This window comes from Gouania willdenowi, chromosome 3 (genome assembly GCF_900634775.1).
Source record: "Gouania willdenowi chromosome 3, fGouWil2.1, whole genome shotgun sequence".
Lineage (NCBI taxonomy): Eukaryota > Metazoa > Chordata > Actinopteri > Blenniiformes > Gobiesocidae > Gouania > Gouania willdenowi.
The window spans coordinates 21,697,692-21,718,497 of NC_041046.1; the positions used below are offsets into that span (position 1 = coordinate 21,697,692).

A 20,806-nucleotide genomic window follows, 5' to 3' on the forward strand; every position below is an offset into this window, starting at 1 on the left:
AGCAGAGTTTCATTATATTATTGTAAATACAATTACATAATATTTTCATAATTATTTTCCAAATTGAAATTTGTTGGTTTTCTCTTACTACCTTTCTAACGTCTACTGTACCTAAAGAAATGGACATTTTCAAAAATCACACCGCTGTTTAAAGCAAAGTGTGTATTAACACGAGTGTGTGGCATACTCAGTGCTCTAAATGTCACCGTAGTTCAATATCAATAGACTGGTAAGCTATCGATTGACAGTAATTTATGGTTTGATGTGGCAGTATGAAGCGCCTCGGACAAGCTGTCCACTTCCCTTTTAAGAGCTCGATTAGAACACGTGCGAAAGATGGTCTGCATCTGTGTCACTGCGAGCTAATTTACTCCCACCACACACACACACACACACACACACACACACTGGAATGGAATGGCACTAAGTGCACACACTTCTCACCGGTCCATCACGTTTCGTGTATTTTCCTCCTTTCTTTTCTCTCTCCCTTTTCCATATCAGTCAGTCTCTGCCTGATTTATTGTTTATGTTACACACAGAAACTGCTATTCCACTACCTCAGGGTGTGTTTGAAAGGACATTTAATATAACATCTAAAGTGAAAAAGAGAAATTGAATTGATCCCATGTTAAATGAAAAAGAAACATTTATCATTAAGGATATGGTTTTGCAGAAATTAGCCACAATATAATGAACACCTTATACTTTGTCTGCTTGAAGCTGCTACCCACAATACATTTTTTTAATATTAAATCATAGTATATATCTCATTGATAAATGAATCAAACATTGTTTACTTCAAAAAGAAAAGAAAAAAATAGGCCAAAATTTGCCGCTTGAAAGTTTTTCCTCTCCAGTGTAAACACTCCAGATGTGGGGTCGTGGAGATGGGTGCATAGAGGTGTTTTTACTTCATTTTTATATTATGCGAAATACCGTAAACAAATTTGGGCGAAAATGGTAACTGTAATCCTTTTCTGGCTTGGAAAAACAAGAAATCACGTTAAGAATGGACAAAAAAGTTTCCAATTTCAATTTTTTTCCTTTACCTTTGGAGTAAAAGTTTGATTAATTGACCTATGAGGCATATGCTATTATTTTAACTAATGCAAAATTATTAGGGGTAGCAGCTTAAAATATGTTTTTATTTTTTATTTTTTAGCACTTTTCCAATAGATTATTATTAAAGGTCGTCTCATCATCTCGTCTCATGTTTGTGGAAAACCTGTTTCTTACAGAATACAATCCCATTTAGACATTTACCAAACGTCTTTTGGCATATTAGCTGTGGTGCAAAATATGTGCATGTGTTAAGCAAAGTCCACAGTAAAATAAGTTCTATTAAATAATACTGGTTCCTTTGTTGTTGTTTTTTAACCAGCTCCATCTGGGTTGTCACTACCTCGATTGCAGCCACTCAACGAAACCACCATTCAGATAAACTGGGACCCTCCTGACCGACTTAATGGACCACCCCCACTTTATCAAGTAAGGATGCTGTGCTGAGAATGTTTGAGTGCAATTTATCAGTTAGTTTGGCCTTTCCATCATTGTTTAAAGAAACAAATTTAGTCAAGATGCTGTCATGGCTTACCATAATTCCCAATATGTTCAAGGACTACTGCTAGAAATGAGCTTCCTGCTGCATCTGTTGTAGTCATTTTGCTCTTTTTTATTGTACACTGTAGTTTTGTACATAAAAAATTAATTTGCTACATCAAATTTTACATAATAGCAGCTCTGTCATGAATTTAGCAAAACTCACTCAGTTAGCTAGACATAAGTTTTAATGGATTTTGCATCATCTCCCAAATTTGTCATTTGAATGTTTTTTGGCCCCGTCAGGTAGGCCCAATTCTTCCATCAAGAAAATTAAGTATGGAGTATAAAATGTTAAGAGAGGGGTTTGATGAGATAATTTTAACAGTCTTTGACTTAATTATACACTTATTTAACGTTTATTCTTTTTGTCTTTAACGTTTTATTTTTTTATTTGGGAATTTTTTCTTAAGTGGCCGTAACAAAAGCAATATCCCTCTGGGATAAATAAAAGAATTCTGATTCAAACCCTTTACTGCCTGTTAAACAATATGTAAAATTTTAACACATTTATCATCATAATTTAACATCATAACTATTGATAGAATCAGACTTTAGTTGTAGCAGCATAAATATTCTTTGGGTTTTCCAGATCCCTTAAAGGTGTTGTGGACGATGTTTTTTTGGCTTCAACTTCCGGGTGGATCATCTTAACTGTTGGTCCTCCTAAGTGTCAATCATTCTGATGATATGTTTACGTAAGGGCGTCGTACATGCTCGTGCTCGGTGCGCACTGGGTCCTTTGAAAATGGATTTTCACTCACCGGTGGTGAGTCTGACATAGTAGGAAAAGTGCAAATCTTGTTTTGGAAGGTCATCTTATATGAGGAATGTCTACGCCAACTTGTAAACAGAGCTGTGCATGTGGAAAACTGGGCTCGTGCGCTTCTTTTCTAAACTTCAGAAAACTAATCCTCTATCCTTTAACACGAAAGTCATGTAAATAATGACATTTGCATATTAATATTGTTTTAAAGTCAACAAAAAGTGACATTTATTATGTTCCATGACAGCTTTGATTTTGGTGTCATACATTGGAGCTCTTGTTCTAATATCACGGCTTTTTATTGTCTTGAAGGTAGAGAGGACGGATGTCTCTCTCTCTGACCCCCAAAGTCCAGTTGTTAGAGGAACCAGGTTTTCAGGAAATGGCTACTACCAGTTTCCAGGCGACATCCTCCCTGTTAACACAGACTTTACAGGTGAGAAAATACATGTAGTTTAGTGAGTTGCAGTTGCAAACCAAACATACTGTATATACTTGGGCTTTATGTTGTTGTGTGCCATTCTACCAAAGTCTTCTTGTGAAATAATTTTCAAATGACTTCCCCAGTCATCTTAAAGGACAATTATCTTTCTGTTTACCAGCATCATTAGAGGGTTGAGCTGCACAGCCAAACATGTTCTGCTTCATCTTTTCTTCCCCCTGTTCTGCTTCATCTGAGAACATCACCCAGTCTGACGCACATAATTAATGACTGCTGATATTAATCAGTGGGATTTGAGCAAGCAAAGCTCTTTGGTGCCGCTCGAGATTACTTCACTGTCCTGCACAAGCCTTGTATCGCCAGTGAAATCCGTCTGTGGGGACTAAAGAGATCTTGACCCCAAGTTTTTATAACTTGAGACCACGATAAACAATGCATCTCTTACTTCATATAAGCAACTGTATATGTTTGATATTAGCTAAAAGATCAGTATTTGAGGTTGTTTATTCAAGCCCTGCAGGTCGGTTTTCAGTAGGGTTTTTGTTCATGTTTTAGTCTTATTTAGTATTTTGTCTGTAATTTGTTCTGTCAGTTTCTTGCTCTTCGTTTTGTCTTCGTCTGTTGGTCAGGGATTCCTGTCTGTCTCTTCACACCCTGTCCATCAGGATGTGTGTAAGAGAGGTTGAGTAGCTCTTCCCATTCATTCATTCTCATCCTCCCTGTTTACCTCCTCACATTTAAGGCTGGCACACACTACAGGATTTTCTAAATCTTCACAGGTTTAGAGACCGCATCAACACTTGATGATAAGAAAAGACAGATCGCACAGGTTCTCCCACTTCTGATCTTGTAGTGTGTGGTGTGCACTATCGAGAACACCACACACTAACCGATTCTACCACCGAGTATCCGGTTGTTCGGAGTGCTTGGTCACTGTTTGTTGAGTCACTCATTATTTCCCTGTGTTTCTGTGTGTTGTGGCATCTTCCCCACTTCCAGATCAGTTTAGTCAGGGTTTGTTCCTTCAATTTATCTTTATTTTTACTTTGTTGTTTTGAGTTTTTGTAATAATATTTGGTCTAGTTTTATGAGCACTACTCCTGCTTCCCTTCTACTGTATTTGGGTCCTCCATCACTCTGCGACAAAGGGGTTTCTTCACTATTATTCAATCAGTCACTTCAACAAGTCAATGTTTTAGGACACGGGCTAAAGGACTCAACTAAATTTAAAAGAACTTTAATTTCCCTGATCAAACTGTGTGAAAAGGTAGGGACATTTGATGTATTGTACACCTTAAAGCTGATATCCAGATTATTTTGAAAAATACCTAACTAGTCTTTTACTATGGTCTAGTGTCGTTGGTCATTCATATACATTAATGTATATAAGTCCCTCCTTCGTCCTATAGACCCTATACAAATGGAAACAATCACACTTCCTGTTTTTGAGACTGTCAATCAAAGTGAATGCGGAACTGTACACGGAAACAAGGCCGTGCAAACAGGTAAATATGATTTTGGCTCTTACCTGACCCATAGACCTATATCAATGCGATCCAATGCAACTTTGTTATTTTCTGCGATGTGCGTGCAGAAAAGTAGAGGCGTGGCTTCTGGTAGGGGGCAGGGGGAGGAAGTGAAGCTGTTTAGGGCGGAACATCAAGACATCCTCTCAGAAACTCTGGATATCAGCTTTAGCAATCACATGCCCTCAGGTAACAAATGAAGACACAAATGTATGTGGGCAATTTAGAAACTCCGGTTTGGAGGAAATCAAACGACTTACCAATGGATTTTGAACTTTGAAAAACCAACACATAGTAGGAGAAAAGTTGCAAACTTGCATGCATAGAGTCACTGAGCTCACCATGCCTCAGTTGTGTTGTTTTTCTTGTAATGGTAGGCTTTAAACCCATTGGTTTGAGCAGCGGACCAAAACCCCATGGCTGCAAACCGATACCGGGCCATTGACCTTTTGGTACGAGTACGCAAATATAGAATAACGTTTAAAAAAAATGGAAGGTATTTTACTTCTATGAATGCACTGGATAATTTATTTTTGAAGATTGCTACGTCTGCGCACATCACCTCTGCACTCAACGCGGAAGTGAGACCTCCAGATGCCTGTATCCCCATCACCACCCCACCCACCCCCGACAGTCAGTGCAGCACGGGAGGCAAGAGCAACATAAGCACCCACTTCCACCCAGAGGAGTGCGAGTAAGATTAACAGATTCATTATAGATGTGGGAACAGTTTTTCCTTTACCACACCTGACTGCATTTGGTCATAATCTGTGGTAGAGGAAATCAGATCTTGCCGTATCTTTCCAGTAAATATAAGGTGATTTATTTATTTTTATTCGGGGGATGCTCTTCGCCTCTCCCTCCTCCTCTTTAAAGAGTAATGGATCAGACATTCACTTTGAGACCGGATCTATTCAGGACCATCAATGTGTCGGCAGTCCTCAAACCATCGCCCTTTTACAACCATCAATACTAATAGCATCATCTACAGACAATTATTCCCATCGAAGCGCACGGAACAGCGAACAAATCAAAGCCAAATTGGATTATGAATGTAATGCAGTGTAATGTCCCCTCGAGAGTCAATTGATCACCGAGGAGAGACTTGTCAATCGTTGATGTCTTGTGCAAACCTTGTAACTCCGACAATGACAACTTTATAAATCTTTTACCCAAATCTTTGCACCTCCCTTTTGTTCCATTTTTTGATTTTCCATGCCAATGCAAAAGCTGACCATCACTAACTTTGGACAAGGTTCAAAAACACTTCTTTTTCTCAGCTGTTTTGTGGCTTTAAGCAGATCTTGATGGGTTTCTGTTGGAAACAGCAAATCATCATTTTTTAGATTTATGCACTGTCCCTGTGATATTAATAATCTGTTGTTTCCATTGGTCCGGATAGCATATGATCACATTTTCTAATCATGCAAATTAAGAGCACATCAATAAACAAGATCAATATTTTGTATGGTAAATCTTTATTATGTTGGGATCTTTTACCCAATAAAAGTATAAGATAGTAATTTTATGGCTACTTTACTTAAGTTATTATTATTTTTGTTTAAAATGGGCTGTTTTTCATTTGCAATTTTAGTAATCACCATGACAGAAATGCATGTTTCCATTATCAAAGTCTGTTCACGTGTGTTTAAAAAGGCTTCCTAATGTCTCCTGAAGATACTAATGGTCAATACTTACCACGCTGAATCTTACTTTAGATGAAACTGAATTACACCTTTATTGCAGTCATGCTGCAATATGAATAACCTCTAAGTGCTTCTTTCCATAAATGCATGTCTGTTCATTCATCTTCTAAGAAACGTTTCTATAAGGCATCTTTACTTCCTCCTTTTAGTGTTTGTATTTAAATTAGGGAGGCTGTAGATCGCAGTTAAGACTGACATCTTTTATTCACTGTAAAATAACATACTTTGATGGAAATGGGTCATAAAAGACTACATAGTGCTCTCCTCTCCACTTTGTTGGACACAAATCGGTCTGAGTTAAGAGAAATTCTGCTCATACTCATCGCTGTTCTGGATCTGAGAGACACAAGAGGAAATAATACAGGAAGAAATAAAACCAATAAAAATCACGCCAAGGCACATTTAATACACTAAACGGCTGCAGAGTTATACTGTCACAACTGAGCGGGGTAAAAAGGAAATGTTAAATGAGACAAATTATTTTTCCTTAATTAATATGATTGATTGCCAGGCACTGACGTTGAAAGGAGCGGGAGAGGAATGTGTAAAGGGAAAGTTTGCACAGACATCATTAGTTTTTCCCGATTTAAAGATTAATCAGAGGAGGCTGGGCTCTTTAATTCTGTCATTTGTATATTTAATGGGCTGCTGCAGAATCTATGGGGGTAATTAGCTAGCTGCCTTGCTCTCATTAATACGCCAGGCTCTGATTAATGCCAGCATAGAACTAACATGACTGGAGTTATTCAGGTTATGTTGTGTAGATGATTACACAAACCTTCACTGTTTACTGAGACGGAGGAGAAATAAGACAGCAAAAACACAACTACCTCATAAATAAGGATCAGCTTAAGAATGGCAACTGCCTTAATATTGATACTCATTATGTTCAGTGGAATGTATTAGTTTATTGATGCTTGAAACATTAAAGTTGGTTTAAATCATGTTTTCTAACTAAAAGTGTGCATTTTAAATTTGATTACATTTGGGAAATATTTACATAATTAAATGAAATGTTAATTTTAGTTACTTTCCATTCATCTCAAAACACAGTTAAAACAGAAAAAAAGAGTTGGGTAGTGTGTTTTTTTTTCTCGGGATTTTTGTAATCTGAACATGTGCTTCGGCATGTTCTACGTGGATACATTGTCCGCTCTCAGGTGTGTGCGTGACTAATGGCGATTGCTTGGAGAAAGTGCCCGTGTGCAATTATACTGGAGTCACCTGTCATGGTGTGTGCTCGGGTCCGTCCTCTGATGGATCCAAAGTGGTTGTCAGTGTGAAGTAGCACGAGTCCTGCGGGGAATCTGAGAGAGGTACTGCTGAGCGTGAGCAGTGTCACTTAGGGGCTGCACATTTAAACATATCGGGAAAACACCGTGTTTATCTTACACATCTTGTTATTTTCTTTTATCTGGCAAACGCATCAGAGGTTATTTGATGATTGTTGTAAGATCATTAATGTAAGACCTAAATGAAAGAGGTAGTTTGCAATAAAATATGAGGGTAAAGGTATGGGGGAAAACAACCTTTTTGTCATTTTTATTTGAGAGTTTTACATAGTTTATACATTAACAAGTTGTTTTTTTGTTTTGCTTTGGCCTATTGTTTGTATTTTTAGTCATTAGGCAAAAGGAACTCAAAGCATTTTTGGAAGTAATTGCTGGTAATCAGCCTTTTTAAGAAAAAAAGATGGGTCTACCACTAACGCAAATTAGTGCTGGTAAACATTAACATGAGTTTTCTTTAGTTGGTCAGCTTTTATCTATTGTGTCCAAATTAAGTAGACGTAAATAGGAGAGGAGAGCAGCAGAGTTTGGAAGGAAATAGGTTTTCCTAACTGAAGATGCAAGGATGGAGAACATGCAGAGCAGGAAGGGCATGAAGAAAGGAGGAGTGAAAGGGTCAAGAAGTAGATGAGGAAGGTTAAAAGCACATGAACGAAGGAAAGGGAGGATTGATAGATCAGGAGAATGTGATAGAGAGGGAAGGTTAAAGGGGGATAATGTAATGTCAGGTATCTGTCATGACTTCACTCATCTCTGCAGTGACAAGGTCATGAATGTAAATGACACATATGTCCTGGATGTACATAATGCAAGTCCAATGTAAAGAACATCTTAACTCGTCACATGTGAACAACTGCAATCTCCCAAACTTAAATCGTAGCATCTTTGGACAATTGTTTTGGTTGTGCTTATTTTTCTACATGTTAATGGATAGTGTAAAATGTTCTAATGTTCGTGTGCAGCAGTAGTTACCAAACAGGGGGACGTGTACCTCTAGGAGTACAGGAGCACATTGAATTAGAATTTTCCAAAAATGCAAAGGGGTACATGGGACAAAAAACATTGGGAACCACTGGTTGTACTTTTTTAAACGAACAATCAGCATTCAGTTGGACTTCTCTTTGTGTTAAGTGGATTCACAAACTCATTATTACTCTAACATTAGCTTCTTGTGAACTCTGGACTGCCTTTATTCAGTTTCCTTAGATCTTCCCACACTGCATTTCTCTGTGGAGACGAGTAGAGCAGAGCAGAGGAAACTCACACTTGTAGGCACACATACAAACCTGCATGGGCTCTGTTGTTATATGGATCTAGTAGTGGATTAAGATTCAATCTCTGATCCAGAGTAACATGAAAAGACGGCACGTGGGAAGAATTTCCTGCTAATGTGTGGGTCCAAGTCAGCGTGTGGATTTAGTGTTACTCGTGTGCAAGTGTGTGTATCTCGTTCTAAGAGCTCAGTAGTTTCCCACATTGTTAATGTTATAAAATATGTCCATTGAATGAATAAATAGATTTTATTCAAATACAATATTATCTGTATTATATCTTTCTTCAATGATAAGCTTTTTTTTTTTTTTTTTTAACACAATAATTTCACAGGAGCATTACAAGCTATTTTCACATCTACTAGCCGCATGCATATTAAACTGGCATAACAACAAAACAACAACTTTAACGTTCAAGGGCACTGCAACATCATAAGTCACAATATCTAGCCATTTGTCAGAATTACATCTAATGATATTCAATTTTAATTATGACACAATTATGCAGCAATGAAAGTAAAAGGATAGAGGATTGTTATCCATTTTATCCATGTTATCTATTATATCATTTGCTTTGGTTTATATACGTAAAAAAATGTAACTATTTTCTTGTTTAAACATTGGATGACAAAATGCAAGGTGTTAGACAATCTAGTTATAAGAGATTCACTCAACTCCCGATACGACACAATTCGATTCACGATGCTGTGTTCACGATACGATTCTCTCACAATTTATTTTATGAAATGAGACTGTAGACAAATGATGACTGAAAAATATTCTTTTTTTTTTCTTCGAAAATAAAAATAAAAATACTGTATTATTTTCTTTTAACTTTCATTGACAAAAGAATCCCTTGATAAACTATGCAAAACAATGCAATTCATTGAAAAATAAATCCCGAATGAAATAAATAAAGAAATAGTACAAATTAATAAGAAGCCTATTCATTTACATTCTGGCTCTACAGTAAACTATGCCAAACTGCGTAATGTTCCTTTTCTTTTTAAAAAGTGTAACTGAAAATGCATTTTGTGCCTTAATAATTGGACTTTAAAAATATATATATATATATATATAAATAAAAGTATGGCTTTCATTCTCTTTCTTGTTTCTCCCTTTCCTCTCTGTGCTCCTCTTACCTTGGATTTCACATGTTCTTCTTTCTCACTTCTTTCATTTTGTCTTGGGGAAGCCAAAATGCTTCCTCACTTCTGATTTAAAACACGGTGGTGCGTCCTGAACTTCAAATTCCAATTTTTTTTAAATGTACTGCGATTTCAATTCCAGAGTATCGATGGGAACCGTGACACCTTTGAATCGATTTTTAACTGCCTCACGATCTTTACAGCCCTACTAAGAGAAAGTTTGAAAGTTGACATAATGTTTTATGACGTAGGGTTAACTGAGCAGCCAAGTGTTTCTGAAATCCAAAAAGTTTTTTTCCACTCACATTATTTACTGATGTATGTATTGTATGTTTTAAATCTGGGCTATTGTCAGCATCACTCAGACTTCTAGTACTTTTTATTTGTACAAAGTTATTTGTAGAAAAAAAAGGATAATGCATCTGCCTTTTAAAGTGTGGATGGAGGTGTATCAACTATACATATTTCCTTTAAAGAATCTTAGTGAGATAAATGTCATATTAGGAAAATAAAATCATTTTGCTGCTTACAGGGAACAGTGATCTTAATGTAAAAGTAAAATTAGGTTAATTTAAAAATCCTATTTTCCTGACGTGAACTTGCATGTTGCTCTCGGCTGTGCAATAGAAGTGTCATGCTTTACTTTTGAGAGTGTATGATTACAGATTATTTTATGGTCATGATGATGATCTATTATTATTTTATGTCAATATTTCTCTGTCTAATGTGATGTTTGCTAATCTTCTCATCAAACACAATTGTTTTTCTCTCTCTGCATCAGGTGTTACTCTTCGTTTCAAGACCCGCTCTCCTAACGGTCTGCTTCTCTGCACTTTCTCACCCGGGAACCAAGATGAGTTTCTGGCCATTCAGTTACAAAATGGACGCCCTTTCTTTGTGTTTGACCCACAGGTATGCCATTTTACAACTTGATCATTTTTAAGGTCAGGACAGTAAAAACAATATTAATTCTGCATTTTTGTATTGTTGTGTTGTTTTATTCTTCTATGAGTTATACAATTGTCTTCATCATTGATTAAGTTAGTGGTTCCCAAACTAGAGGGGGGCACAAGGGGGGTGCATGCTGAACATCCTTGAACATTGAGCATGAAATTAAAAATAGTATTTTTCTTTGCACTCAAAGAACTTTATTATTGCTGTTCAAAAATATGTGATTGCACATTTTACGCAACTTTTTTTTTTTTTTTGAATTTGAAATAAGGCAATATTCGGGTTTCATACACTGTTATTTTAGGGACATGCTTCTCACACACACAGAATCACACACATGCACAAACAGGACCTGTGGACATGCATTAATGGAGAGATGTCAGAGTGGGGCTGCTTTTATTATGAAGGGAGCGGAGCAGTGTTGGGGTTTGGTGCCTTGCTCAAGGGCACCTCGGCAGTGCTCGAGAAGTGCCCTGACACCTCTCCAGCTACCAGAATAACTTCAGTATTTTTGGTCCGCTCTGCGACTTGAACCAGCGACCCTCCGGTTCCCAGCCCATGTCCCTACAGACTGAATTAGTGAATAATCACCATTTTTGCCTTTTTTTAATAAAGGTAACATTTTCTACTCATTTTGTTGCGATGAGGAGGCCCTGAAAGTGATTCTTTTGTCAAAAGGGGACGCAACAGGAAAAGTTGGGGAACTACTGATTTAAGTGTTTCTTCCTAAAAGGCATTACCAAACCTGAACCATGGATCAAAGTTCAATAACGCGTCTCCTTTTTGGGCCCTTTTCATAAATAGATCCATCACAACCTTTCAAACTGTCAACCACAATCTTGCACAATGTATTTAAGTATTATTCTTTTAATTTGTTTCTATGCCACATTTTCCAAATATTTTTTATTTTAATTTGTCCCCAATAACTGCTTCTTCTTTCTAATGCTCTCTCTCTCCTCTCTCTCTCTCTCTCTCTCTCTCTCTCTCTCTCTCTCTCTCTCTCTCTCTCTCTTCTGTCTTATTCATTTTCTCTCCCACTTGCTCTCATCAAGTAAATGTAAACTGTAGCCCCTCATTGGTTCCTGTCAGGGAAACGGGGAGAGGAGAAAAACTTTTAGTGTGTCAACGTTTGAATTGGACTGCAATTAACTCATTCCCTGCAGTCACCACGCGTGAATACCAATTGCAAGCTAATTAAGCTTGGTACACACACACACACACACACACACAGCCCTTTATGCCTTATCCATCCTTACAGACACATGTAGAGGGGTTAGAAAGTCAACGACTTCACTGATGAAAGCGATGATCGAAATGATTACATGCACTTCCATGACGCCACCAACCAACTACACACTCAAACAAACACAGTAATAGGCCAGTTCATGTACTTTACTTTCCCATCCAAAGGTCTTCATCTGGACCAATTCATTATATCTGTGTGTCATATGATACCTAATAGGTACTTGTTGAGAAACGGTCAATAGTGTGTGTTTCCAGTCACATGTGAGTGTGTAATGATGGAATGTGTGTGTCTTCTCCAACTGTGTTGATTCTTTTGTTTAGGCTAGTTTGAGGTAATTAACAGTGGGAGTGGTGTCATGGCTTATTAGCGTTCTAGATACGTATAGCTGGGCCCATTACTTCCCACTATTAGCCTGTTGAGCTAGCCTAATGGGATTAACAGTGCAAGGGGGGTAATTTACCATGTTACACGAGAGTGATCAGCTCATGGATTTGTGAATGTGTGAACTGCCTCATACATTTAATATCAAAAACACTCAAAAGAGCCTCCTTTCACTTACATTTTTTTGGAAATTATGAACTAGATTGTCTGCTTACTGTGCTATCTGAATGGTTTTTGAACTCTTATACTGCATCTTACCCACTACCACTAACTATCTTTAGTTACCAGTAGTTTGTTCCAAGCCTGAGGGTAATACAATAAATATTGTTTTGTTTGGACATATCTGTTCTCTCAAACACCCACCAAACCCTGCATATGCAGGATACTGCACTTTTAGCTACTTGCAAATAAATATGCAGGCACAAAAAGAGTGAAATTCTCTACTTGATATCTTCGAGCTGTATGTGGCATTGTAGCCTTGTTATTGGTGTGTAGAAACAGCAGAACAGGCGTTGCAGAATAGCGTAGAGAGTATAACCGATTCCCTTTTGTGAGATGTTTCATATGATGATCCACCATTAATCCATCTTTTGATTAACTTCAAAATAGGCATAGATGTTCAATATAAGCACTCAACATTTTATCACATTTGACTGTACATCAGGGGTTTAAGAAGGAAACCAAAAGTTAAAAAAAAATAATTTTAGACATTTACTGTACATGGATAAATAAAAGTAGGGTTTACAAATCCTGCTGATGCCTAACATTTATTTATGAGGCACTGTTGTTTAATTGTTGAAAATTTACAAAAGTACAGCGATATAAAAAAAAAAAAGCAGTGTTTACAATTACATTGGCCCATATTTTGGGGACCTAAAGTGCAGCTTTGCACTGCTTTTTAATCAGTGGCTGATTTGTCAGGCTCACACCTTGCTCCCCCACGTGCTCACGCCGACACCCCACGCTGCCCTCCCCAACAGCTCCACAGCGCACACCCCGCGCTACACAGCAGAGAATATAGAGTCGCACACATTGTGCCCACCTCAGGCGCACAGTGCACATACACACATGGTGGCATGATGAGGATAATGAGGAAGATTGATCCAGCTGGATGATGTGGGCACAATCCTGAGCACAAAGGTAACCCCGCCTCTCTCCTCTGAGAGCACACCCTTTGATGAATAATTTACACAACTCGGCCTCTGGGTGCGCTGTCCTGGCTGCGCTACACAGTCAAATTAGGAGCCTCAGTCCTAATGATTTTTTCCCCAGAACTGGCCTTAAATTCTTCATCTACGTTCTTTTCTTCTCATAGGAAAATTCACAAAGGAATAAAATGATTGTATTTTTCTTATGCATAACTCTGAATTTTACACATTTTGTATTTATTTATCTATAGCTGGTGGTAGTCAGTCTAAGATTGAATAGTATATATATATATATATATATATATATATTTTTTTTTTTTTCAGATTAAATGATAATAAATTTTAACAAAGAATGACAGAAACCTGTTTACCTGTTTTCTGAAAATGTGACAATTGGCCTTATTTCTAATCTATAGCACTATATTGCTGTCCAGCAATAGAAGAAAGATGTCAAAGGCTATTATTCAAACATTTATTGATCACATCATTAAATCTTCATCACCACATATGTGTCCATGTGTAAATGTGCATGTATCCATTAGTCTTGTTTTACTACAGTTCTCTTGGCTCACTTGCTAAAAGCTGATCACAACAATGATGTCATACTTAATAGGTAACAAAAAGCCCTGTAATAACACTTTGGTGATTACATGTCTACGTTCCTATAGAGTGTTAGCCTGCGCGCGCACAAGTTTATGAAGAAACTAAGATCTTTTTTTCCAAAAGTGAAATCCCAAGCAAGCCCAATGGTGTTCCTGCTTTTCTAATGCATTGCTTTGTATTTCACTGTTGTGTTAGTGTTTAAATTCCTTGTGGCTGTGTGACATTGTGAGCAGGGGTCAGCAGTGGCTGTGAGTGTACAGGGTGATGGGGAGCGGCGCTACAATGATGGACAGTGGCACAGCATCACAGCAACAAGGCGAGGGGCCGTGGGAACAATCGTTGTTAACGATCGATACAAAGGTAGCGCTTCTCATATTCATACTGACCACTGTGTGTACGTGTGTGTGCACATGTGAGAGTATATCATACGTTCTCATTTACACATGCATATGGATGTGAATAGTGGGAGCTCTTGAAAGACTTTGCATCCTCCTGCATCTCCACATAGTGGTATTAGCCAGGTTAATCCTAGCCACTCTGTGACTAATGAGAAAACCTCTTCTCCGCACAAGACCACACTTACATCAGTCAATATTCTCTTTTCTTTTATTTGTGGGTTAATGTCCTGTTCTCTCATTAGTTCTCAAATTTCTACTCTTTGTTAAAAAAAAAAACCTTTAATCCCACCAGTACCACGTTTCTTTAATCAAAATACCTCTGAATTCAGTTTTAATTATTTCATTTCAACTGTTCTTGCCTTAATGTGTGATACCACCATTCTACATTTAAAAAAAAAAAAAACCAGGAAGTGCTTCAGCTTCAAGTGGCAGTACAGTTATTGGCGAGAACATTGGCATCTATATTGGAGGGCTGCCAGAAAACTTCACCATATTAAGAACAGAATCAGGTAAGGCTCTGTCATTTTTTTTAATTAATTATTAACTTGGTTCAGTCTATGGATTGATTTTGTTGGAAGTAATGTCAAAAAAGTCATGTGGGCTGTCTGTCCTGTTGTGACTGTTTTCCATAAATACACAATATATAAATTAAAGTTCAATGTAACCCTATCAATTTTCGGATTTGTGAATGTATTTTAATATTGGCATTTTGTTACCTTCCTGAATGAATGGCCATCACAAAAAATATTTTTCTGTCATTTTTTTAAGGTATTTAAATGAAAAATGTCCTATACATTTTGCTGTAATATATATACATATATAGTACAACAAATGTTTCATTAATTCATACATTAAAAACTTAAATCTAACTCAGGTGATCATTTAAGCACTTAATTTAAAAACAAGTTGAAATAAGAGAATAAACAGAACCCTAAAATATTTTTTTCTAGAATTTGTGTTTATATATAATTTCCTCATAAAAAGATGGAGAGAGAAAAATGTAAACATTTCTACTTTTGACAATCAGAAAATTTGACATGTAGTGTTTTTTTCTTTTCTCCATCCTATCAGGTGATGCACAGCTGGTACGACAGGGTTTCTCTGGTTGCCTCAGAGACGTGAGTTTTAAGATGACTGACAGTCCATCAGAGAACTGGCAGCCTCTGGACTGGACAAAAGCCACACGGAGAGTGTCAGTGTATGAAAGCTGGGAGGGATGTCCTCTTCAGACCTCAGAAGGAGCCCACTTTCTGGGTCATGGTAGGATTTCTTTGCTTTCCTCTGACTAAAGTCCAGTGTCGGTCTCAGGCCTAACTGTAGGAGACAAATGTGAGCTCCGTGGAGTGTTGTGCTGTTTTTTTATAAGATAACGTTTGTCTGCATGTTGATAAATACCAGGGTTGGGGGTCATTGACATTTTTCAGTTACAGTTATGTCTTTAATTAATCATGTTCAATTGCAATTACAGTGAGCAGCATTTTTTCCAATTACAATTCAATTACTATAGTTTTTTTTTTTAATCCTCAGAAAGTCAGTTATAATTATGTTCTCAATTACTAAAGTTAATTACACTTAAAGCTGCTATTCGGATTTTCTGAGAGAACATCTTGATGTCCCGCCCTCAACAGCTCTACGTCCTCCCCTGCCTCTGCCAATCTACCAGAAGCTACGCCTCTACGTTTGTGCATGCGTATTGCAAAACATAACAGTCGCATAACTCCAAAAATTACACATTTATTGTTAGAGTGCCATAGATTATGATTAAAACATGTTTATTACCTGTCTATGAGAAATGTTACCCAACCCTGGTCCGTTCAAAATCCTTTTAAAAGAAGATTATTCCTCCACCTTTGAAAAGCAGCTCCGAGATAAATTCTGTTGAGGTCACGAGAGACGTTTATCCACAAGCTTTGCACCTCTTTTTTTATTTTTTTAGTAGGCAATCGCGTGGCCTTGTTTCCGTGCAGTTTACGCAGCACGCGCATTCACTTTGATTGACAGTCCTCGCTCCAGGAAGTCGAAGCCTATTGGCTGGGTGCGCTCGGCGGTCGTTTCCATTTGTATAGGGGTCTATAGGATGAAGGAGGGACTTATATACATTAATGTATGTGAATGACCTCCGGCATTAGACCATAGTAAAAGAGTAATTAGATATTTTTTCATATATAAACATAGTTTTTTCAGGAACTCCGGATATCAACTTTAATCACAATTACTGAGCCTGAAATAGAGAACTTAATGCAAGTTAACCTTGTTGTGGTAGCATCTCTTATGATAAACAGTCCTATATCAGCTGTAAAATACACTAAAAACAAATATCCATTATCTAATTTCTTTTCTATCTATTGGTTACCTTGTTAGGCTTCTTAATCAATGAAAATGTAGGTTTTAATATTTTTGGTATGGGCATCTGAGCCTTTTTTGTGTCATTATACACCTAGATTTCAATTTTTTTAAAAAAGGTAAAATGTGGGAAAGCTTTATTTATTTATTCATGTATTTTATTGGTTTATTTAACAGTGACAATAATATATATACACAAAACTTACCAGATTTAGCCAGAAGGCTATTTTTCATCTAGTCTCTGGACAGAATGTTCAATTGTCACCGTAAAAGAATAAAATATGAAACATATTGTAATAATTGTTAACTACACATGTGTAGAACTGTACATATAGATCTGTAACATGTTTCCCTAGTTTTGCATTAAATTATAATTGACAGTTTTTAGAGAATTTTTGTGGCAATTACTTTTCCAAGTCAATTATCTAAATTTAATTACAATTGAATTACGATTACAACAGCAACAGATTTTTTCAATTACAATTATAAATATGCCATAATTGTAATTAATCATCAATTATAATTGACCCCAACCCTGTTAAATACTGTGGGAGTTTGGCTTTTGTGTTGCATGGCAACTTCACCTCAAACGTCAATACAAGCTTTTTGTATATTTTGCAGATAAAAAGCTTTTGTTTCATTCTCTTATTTCAGGTTATTTGGAATTGGGTACTAACATCTTCACTGGAGGACAGGACTTTGACATTTTTGTGGATTTCAGAACAGACCAGCTCAATGCTCTTTTGCTTTTTACATACCACACACAGACCAGTGACTTCATGCTTGTAAGAGCAAAAACACATTGAAGATTTTTTATAAACCACTTAAAATGTACATTGAGAGTAAACATTGTCATGTTTTGTTTTGGATTTGTAGGTGGAGCTAGAAGCTGGTCTCTTGTCCTTCATTGTTGCCTCTGAAGGCCAAATGATTGAACTCACCATGTGGGTGGGGCTCAGCTATTGTGATGGAGACTGGAAACAGTTGTCATTGGCCAAACGCGGCCCACTCATCTCCGCTGCTGTTGGCGACTGGGCGGAGGAAGCGAGGGGAGCGGCAGGAGCAGCACGGCTCAGTGTTGATTCACCATTATATTTAGGAGGCGTGCCGACGGAGCTGGTTCATCCCGCTCTGGGCAGTCGAAGTCACAAACATGGTGAGAATTTCAGAAGCTGTGGACAAACGGCTGCTAATTACAGTAGCCACTAAAAACAAGGGTTTAGCTAAAGCCCTATTCGCACAGGAGTAGTTTTACCTAGGGACCATTAAATGAATAAATGACCCCCCCCCCCAATGATTGCTTTTTATGTGGGGCATTCGCACGGGAGATTTTGCTCAAAATTACGGACATCTGAAAACGTGAAACAGTGTGTGAGTTGATGTTAAAACAACCTTTTGACCATCACTCGGTGCTCTGTTACTGCTAGCGCTAGCTAGCTGTTTTAAATAGAAGGCTATGAACAGAAGAAAAAAAAAAAAAAAAGAGTCTTACCGCACAGTCCAAAGCAGGACATGATCCACCATTTGCTTCTGACATTGCTCCTTCTCTTTTTGTTGCCGTGCTTACGGGCCGATAAGGTTTTGCTGGCCCGAGACCCAACACTCTAATGCAGCCTCCATTCTTCGCCAAAAGTAAATAAACATGCGTCCCGGTGTCACGGTCTGTGTTTACCTCGCACTGAGATCGATTATGAGCATTATTACGCACAACCGGAAAATGAATTTGTGAACAAACATCTTTTATTAGTTTATTGGATTAGGTTTGGGTTAGGGTTGCATGCGTGCGTGCGCATGCGCATAAGCTCATAATCAATCTCAGTATGAGGTGAACTCAGACCGTGACACCGGAAACAAAACAATGCGTAATCACGCATCAGATCCCGCTCATTTTTGTCCAATTTTTACCTTACAAATTACTGACATGGCCGATTCGCACAGGATTATCACAGACATTCTCATTCAAAATAAATTAAATTTAAAAAAAATATATTTTCTTGAATGAAACTTTTGACCCCCATAATCTCTACTTATGGTTCACGGTTATTTGTGCATTGAGTTCAACACATTTTAGTATAGATACCAGGTTGCATAGGAAAGAAAAGTAATAACATGTTGGCTTGACAGTTTTTCATCGCCAAAATAAGAAATATGAAATATAATGTCTAGAAAAATTCAGCATTTGCTTTTGAAGGAAAAAAATGTTATACATGAAGTGCTAATTCCTCTCCTCCATCAGTGCACATTCTTTCCTGATCATTTTATCCCACCTTTTCTAGGCCTAGGAGGTTGTTTAAGGGGTCTCACCATAAAGAGTGATGAAAGAAGTCCTCCTGTCAGTCAGCGTGTCAATCTCGCCATTGCCTCTCGCCGCTCTGTTAGAGTCTACTTAGATGGCTGTCCAACCAGTAAAAGCCACTACAACTGCAGAGCAAACGATTCAGTGCTGGTCTACACAGGCAGCGAGACACAAGCCTCTGACCACAGCCTCCAGCCTTTTACTGGTAATAATCCACAGTGAACACACTGCACAGAAATGGGAGACTTAGGGCCGTGGCTGAACTGTTATGTTGCTATTTACACCATATCAGCAATGTTCAATTCAATATTATCAATCTGATTTATTTTGAAATGAACTTTGTATTTTCTCATGTCAGGATAAAAGTACACAGACATTATATACAAACCTGTGTCTATTTACCTCTTACATGTATGTTTATATTAATCAATCTGTGAGAGAACAGAAGTGGAACAAGATATAATCTAAATGTAAGATTGCTCCTACAGTGTAAGGCAGCATTTTAATGCTTATCTTTAAATGAAAACAATAGTTTGAAATTACTACCTACTAGGGGTGTGTATTGCCTGGCATCTAACATAAAATCTGTTTGTGGCTTTTAAACCAACTTTGACTTTAGTGCAACATGACTTTAGTGCAACTTAACTGAGGTATATGCGTAGAACAACAAATAAATGCAGAAAGTTAGTACTGTCTTTTTAGTTTCTATTGAAAAAACACAAGGTGGTCAACATGTCCAGGTTTCAGCTCTTCTTTGTGCAGTTACAATGTCTAATGCAGTGGAAGACTTTCCTGGTTAAATAAAGGTTAGAAATATATATATATATATATTTTTTTTTAAATAAAAAAAAATTGATATGGATGCATTCGGAATCTATCCGAGAATCGCACGATGTAGTATTGCGATATATTACAGAATCAATTTTTTTCAACATCCCTACTACCTAGAGTGGGAGGACAGGTGTCAGATAATGAGTTTAAACAGGTGCCATTAATACAGGTAACGAGTGGAAGATAGAAGAGCTTCTGAAAGAAGTTACAGGTCTGTGAGAGACAGAATTCTTGCTTGTTTGTAGGTGCCAAATATTTATTTGATGCATAGAATTTACAAAAAAATGATTTAAAAGTCATACAGTGTGATTTCAGAGTTGTATGCCAAATAATTTTTTGCCCCACTGTATATATATTCTTAAAGTATTTGTCATTTAAATCAAAGAGCCTGTGATGTATTTAATCAGCAGTCATGTTGATGAAGATAAACTATCTTTAGACCTGGCTTGAGTTTTTAGAATATCTGCTTTTCATACTGAGCTGTTGCAGGCCATTATTAATTTATTCCACCCTAATGTCAAAAACATTTGTTTGTGGCAAACATACAAACAAACACATTTGTGTATTTAGAGTACTTGTATAGGTTTGTGGCCTTGGCTGAAGGAGGGTGGACAGCAGGACCATGGCAGAGGAGCCGCAGTCGAGGCAAAGGTACCGAACTCATCTAATGTACACAAATTTAATATACATGTTTTTTTATTATTTCTTTCGAAAAACAATAGATGTTTGTATGTTATACTTAAACTAATTTCTCTTCTGTGTTTTAGTTTGAGTGGCTTTTTCCTTAAACTAAACGTATTTTTGTACTTAAAACCTCTAATAGCTCATAGAGTATGTGAGACTTTTTCAAAGTAGCAAC

General features: G+C 37.3%; 1 protein-coding gene across 2 annotated transcripts in view; it reads left to right on the top strand.

The window, feature by feature from the left end:
- ush2a (Usher syndrome 2A (autosomal recessive, mild)) overlaps positions 1-20,806 on the top strand; it is a 227,032-nt gene that overhangs the window by 75,155 nt on the left and 131,071 nt on the right. For both annotated transcript variants that reach the window (XM_028473043.1, XM_028473039.1), the window contains 10 exons: positions 1,385-1,491; positions 2,681-2,804; positions 10,532-10,662; positions 14,313-14,439; positions 14,885-14,986; positions 15,549-15,737; positions 17,475-17,605; positions 17,697-17,976; positions 19,097-19,321; positions 20,518-20,598. In XM_028473043.1, the coding sequence (XP_028328844.1) occupies positions 1,385-1,491; positions 2,681-2,804; positions 10,532-10,662; positions 14,313-14,439; positions 14,885-14,986; positions 15,549-15,737; positions 17,475-17,605; positions 17,697-17,976; positions 19,097-19,321; positions 20,518-20,598 (1,497 nt within the window). The remainder of the gene's footprint in view (positions 1-1,384; positions 1,492-2,680; positions 2,805-10,531; positions 10,663-14,312; positions 14,440-14,884; positions 14,987-15,548; positions 15,738-17,474; positions 17,606-17,696; positions 17,977-19,096; positions 19,322-20,517; positions 20,599-20,806) is intronic.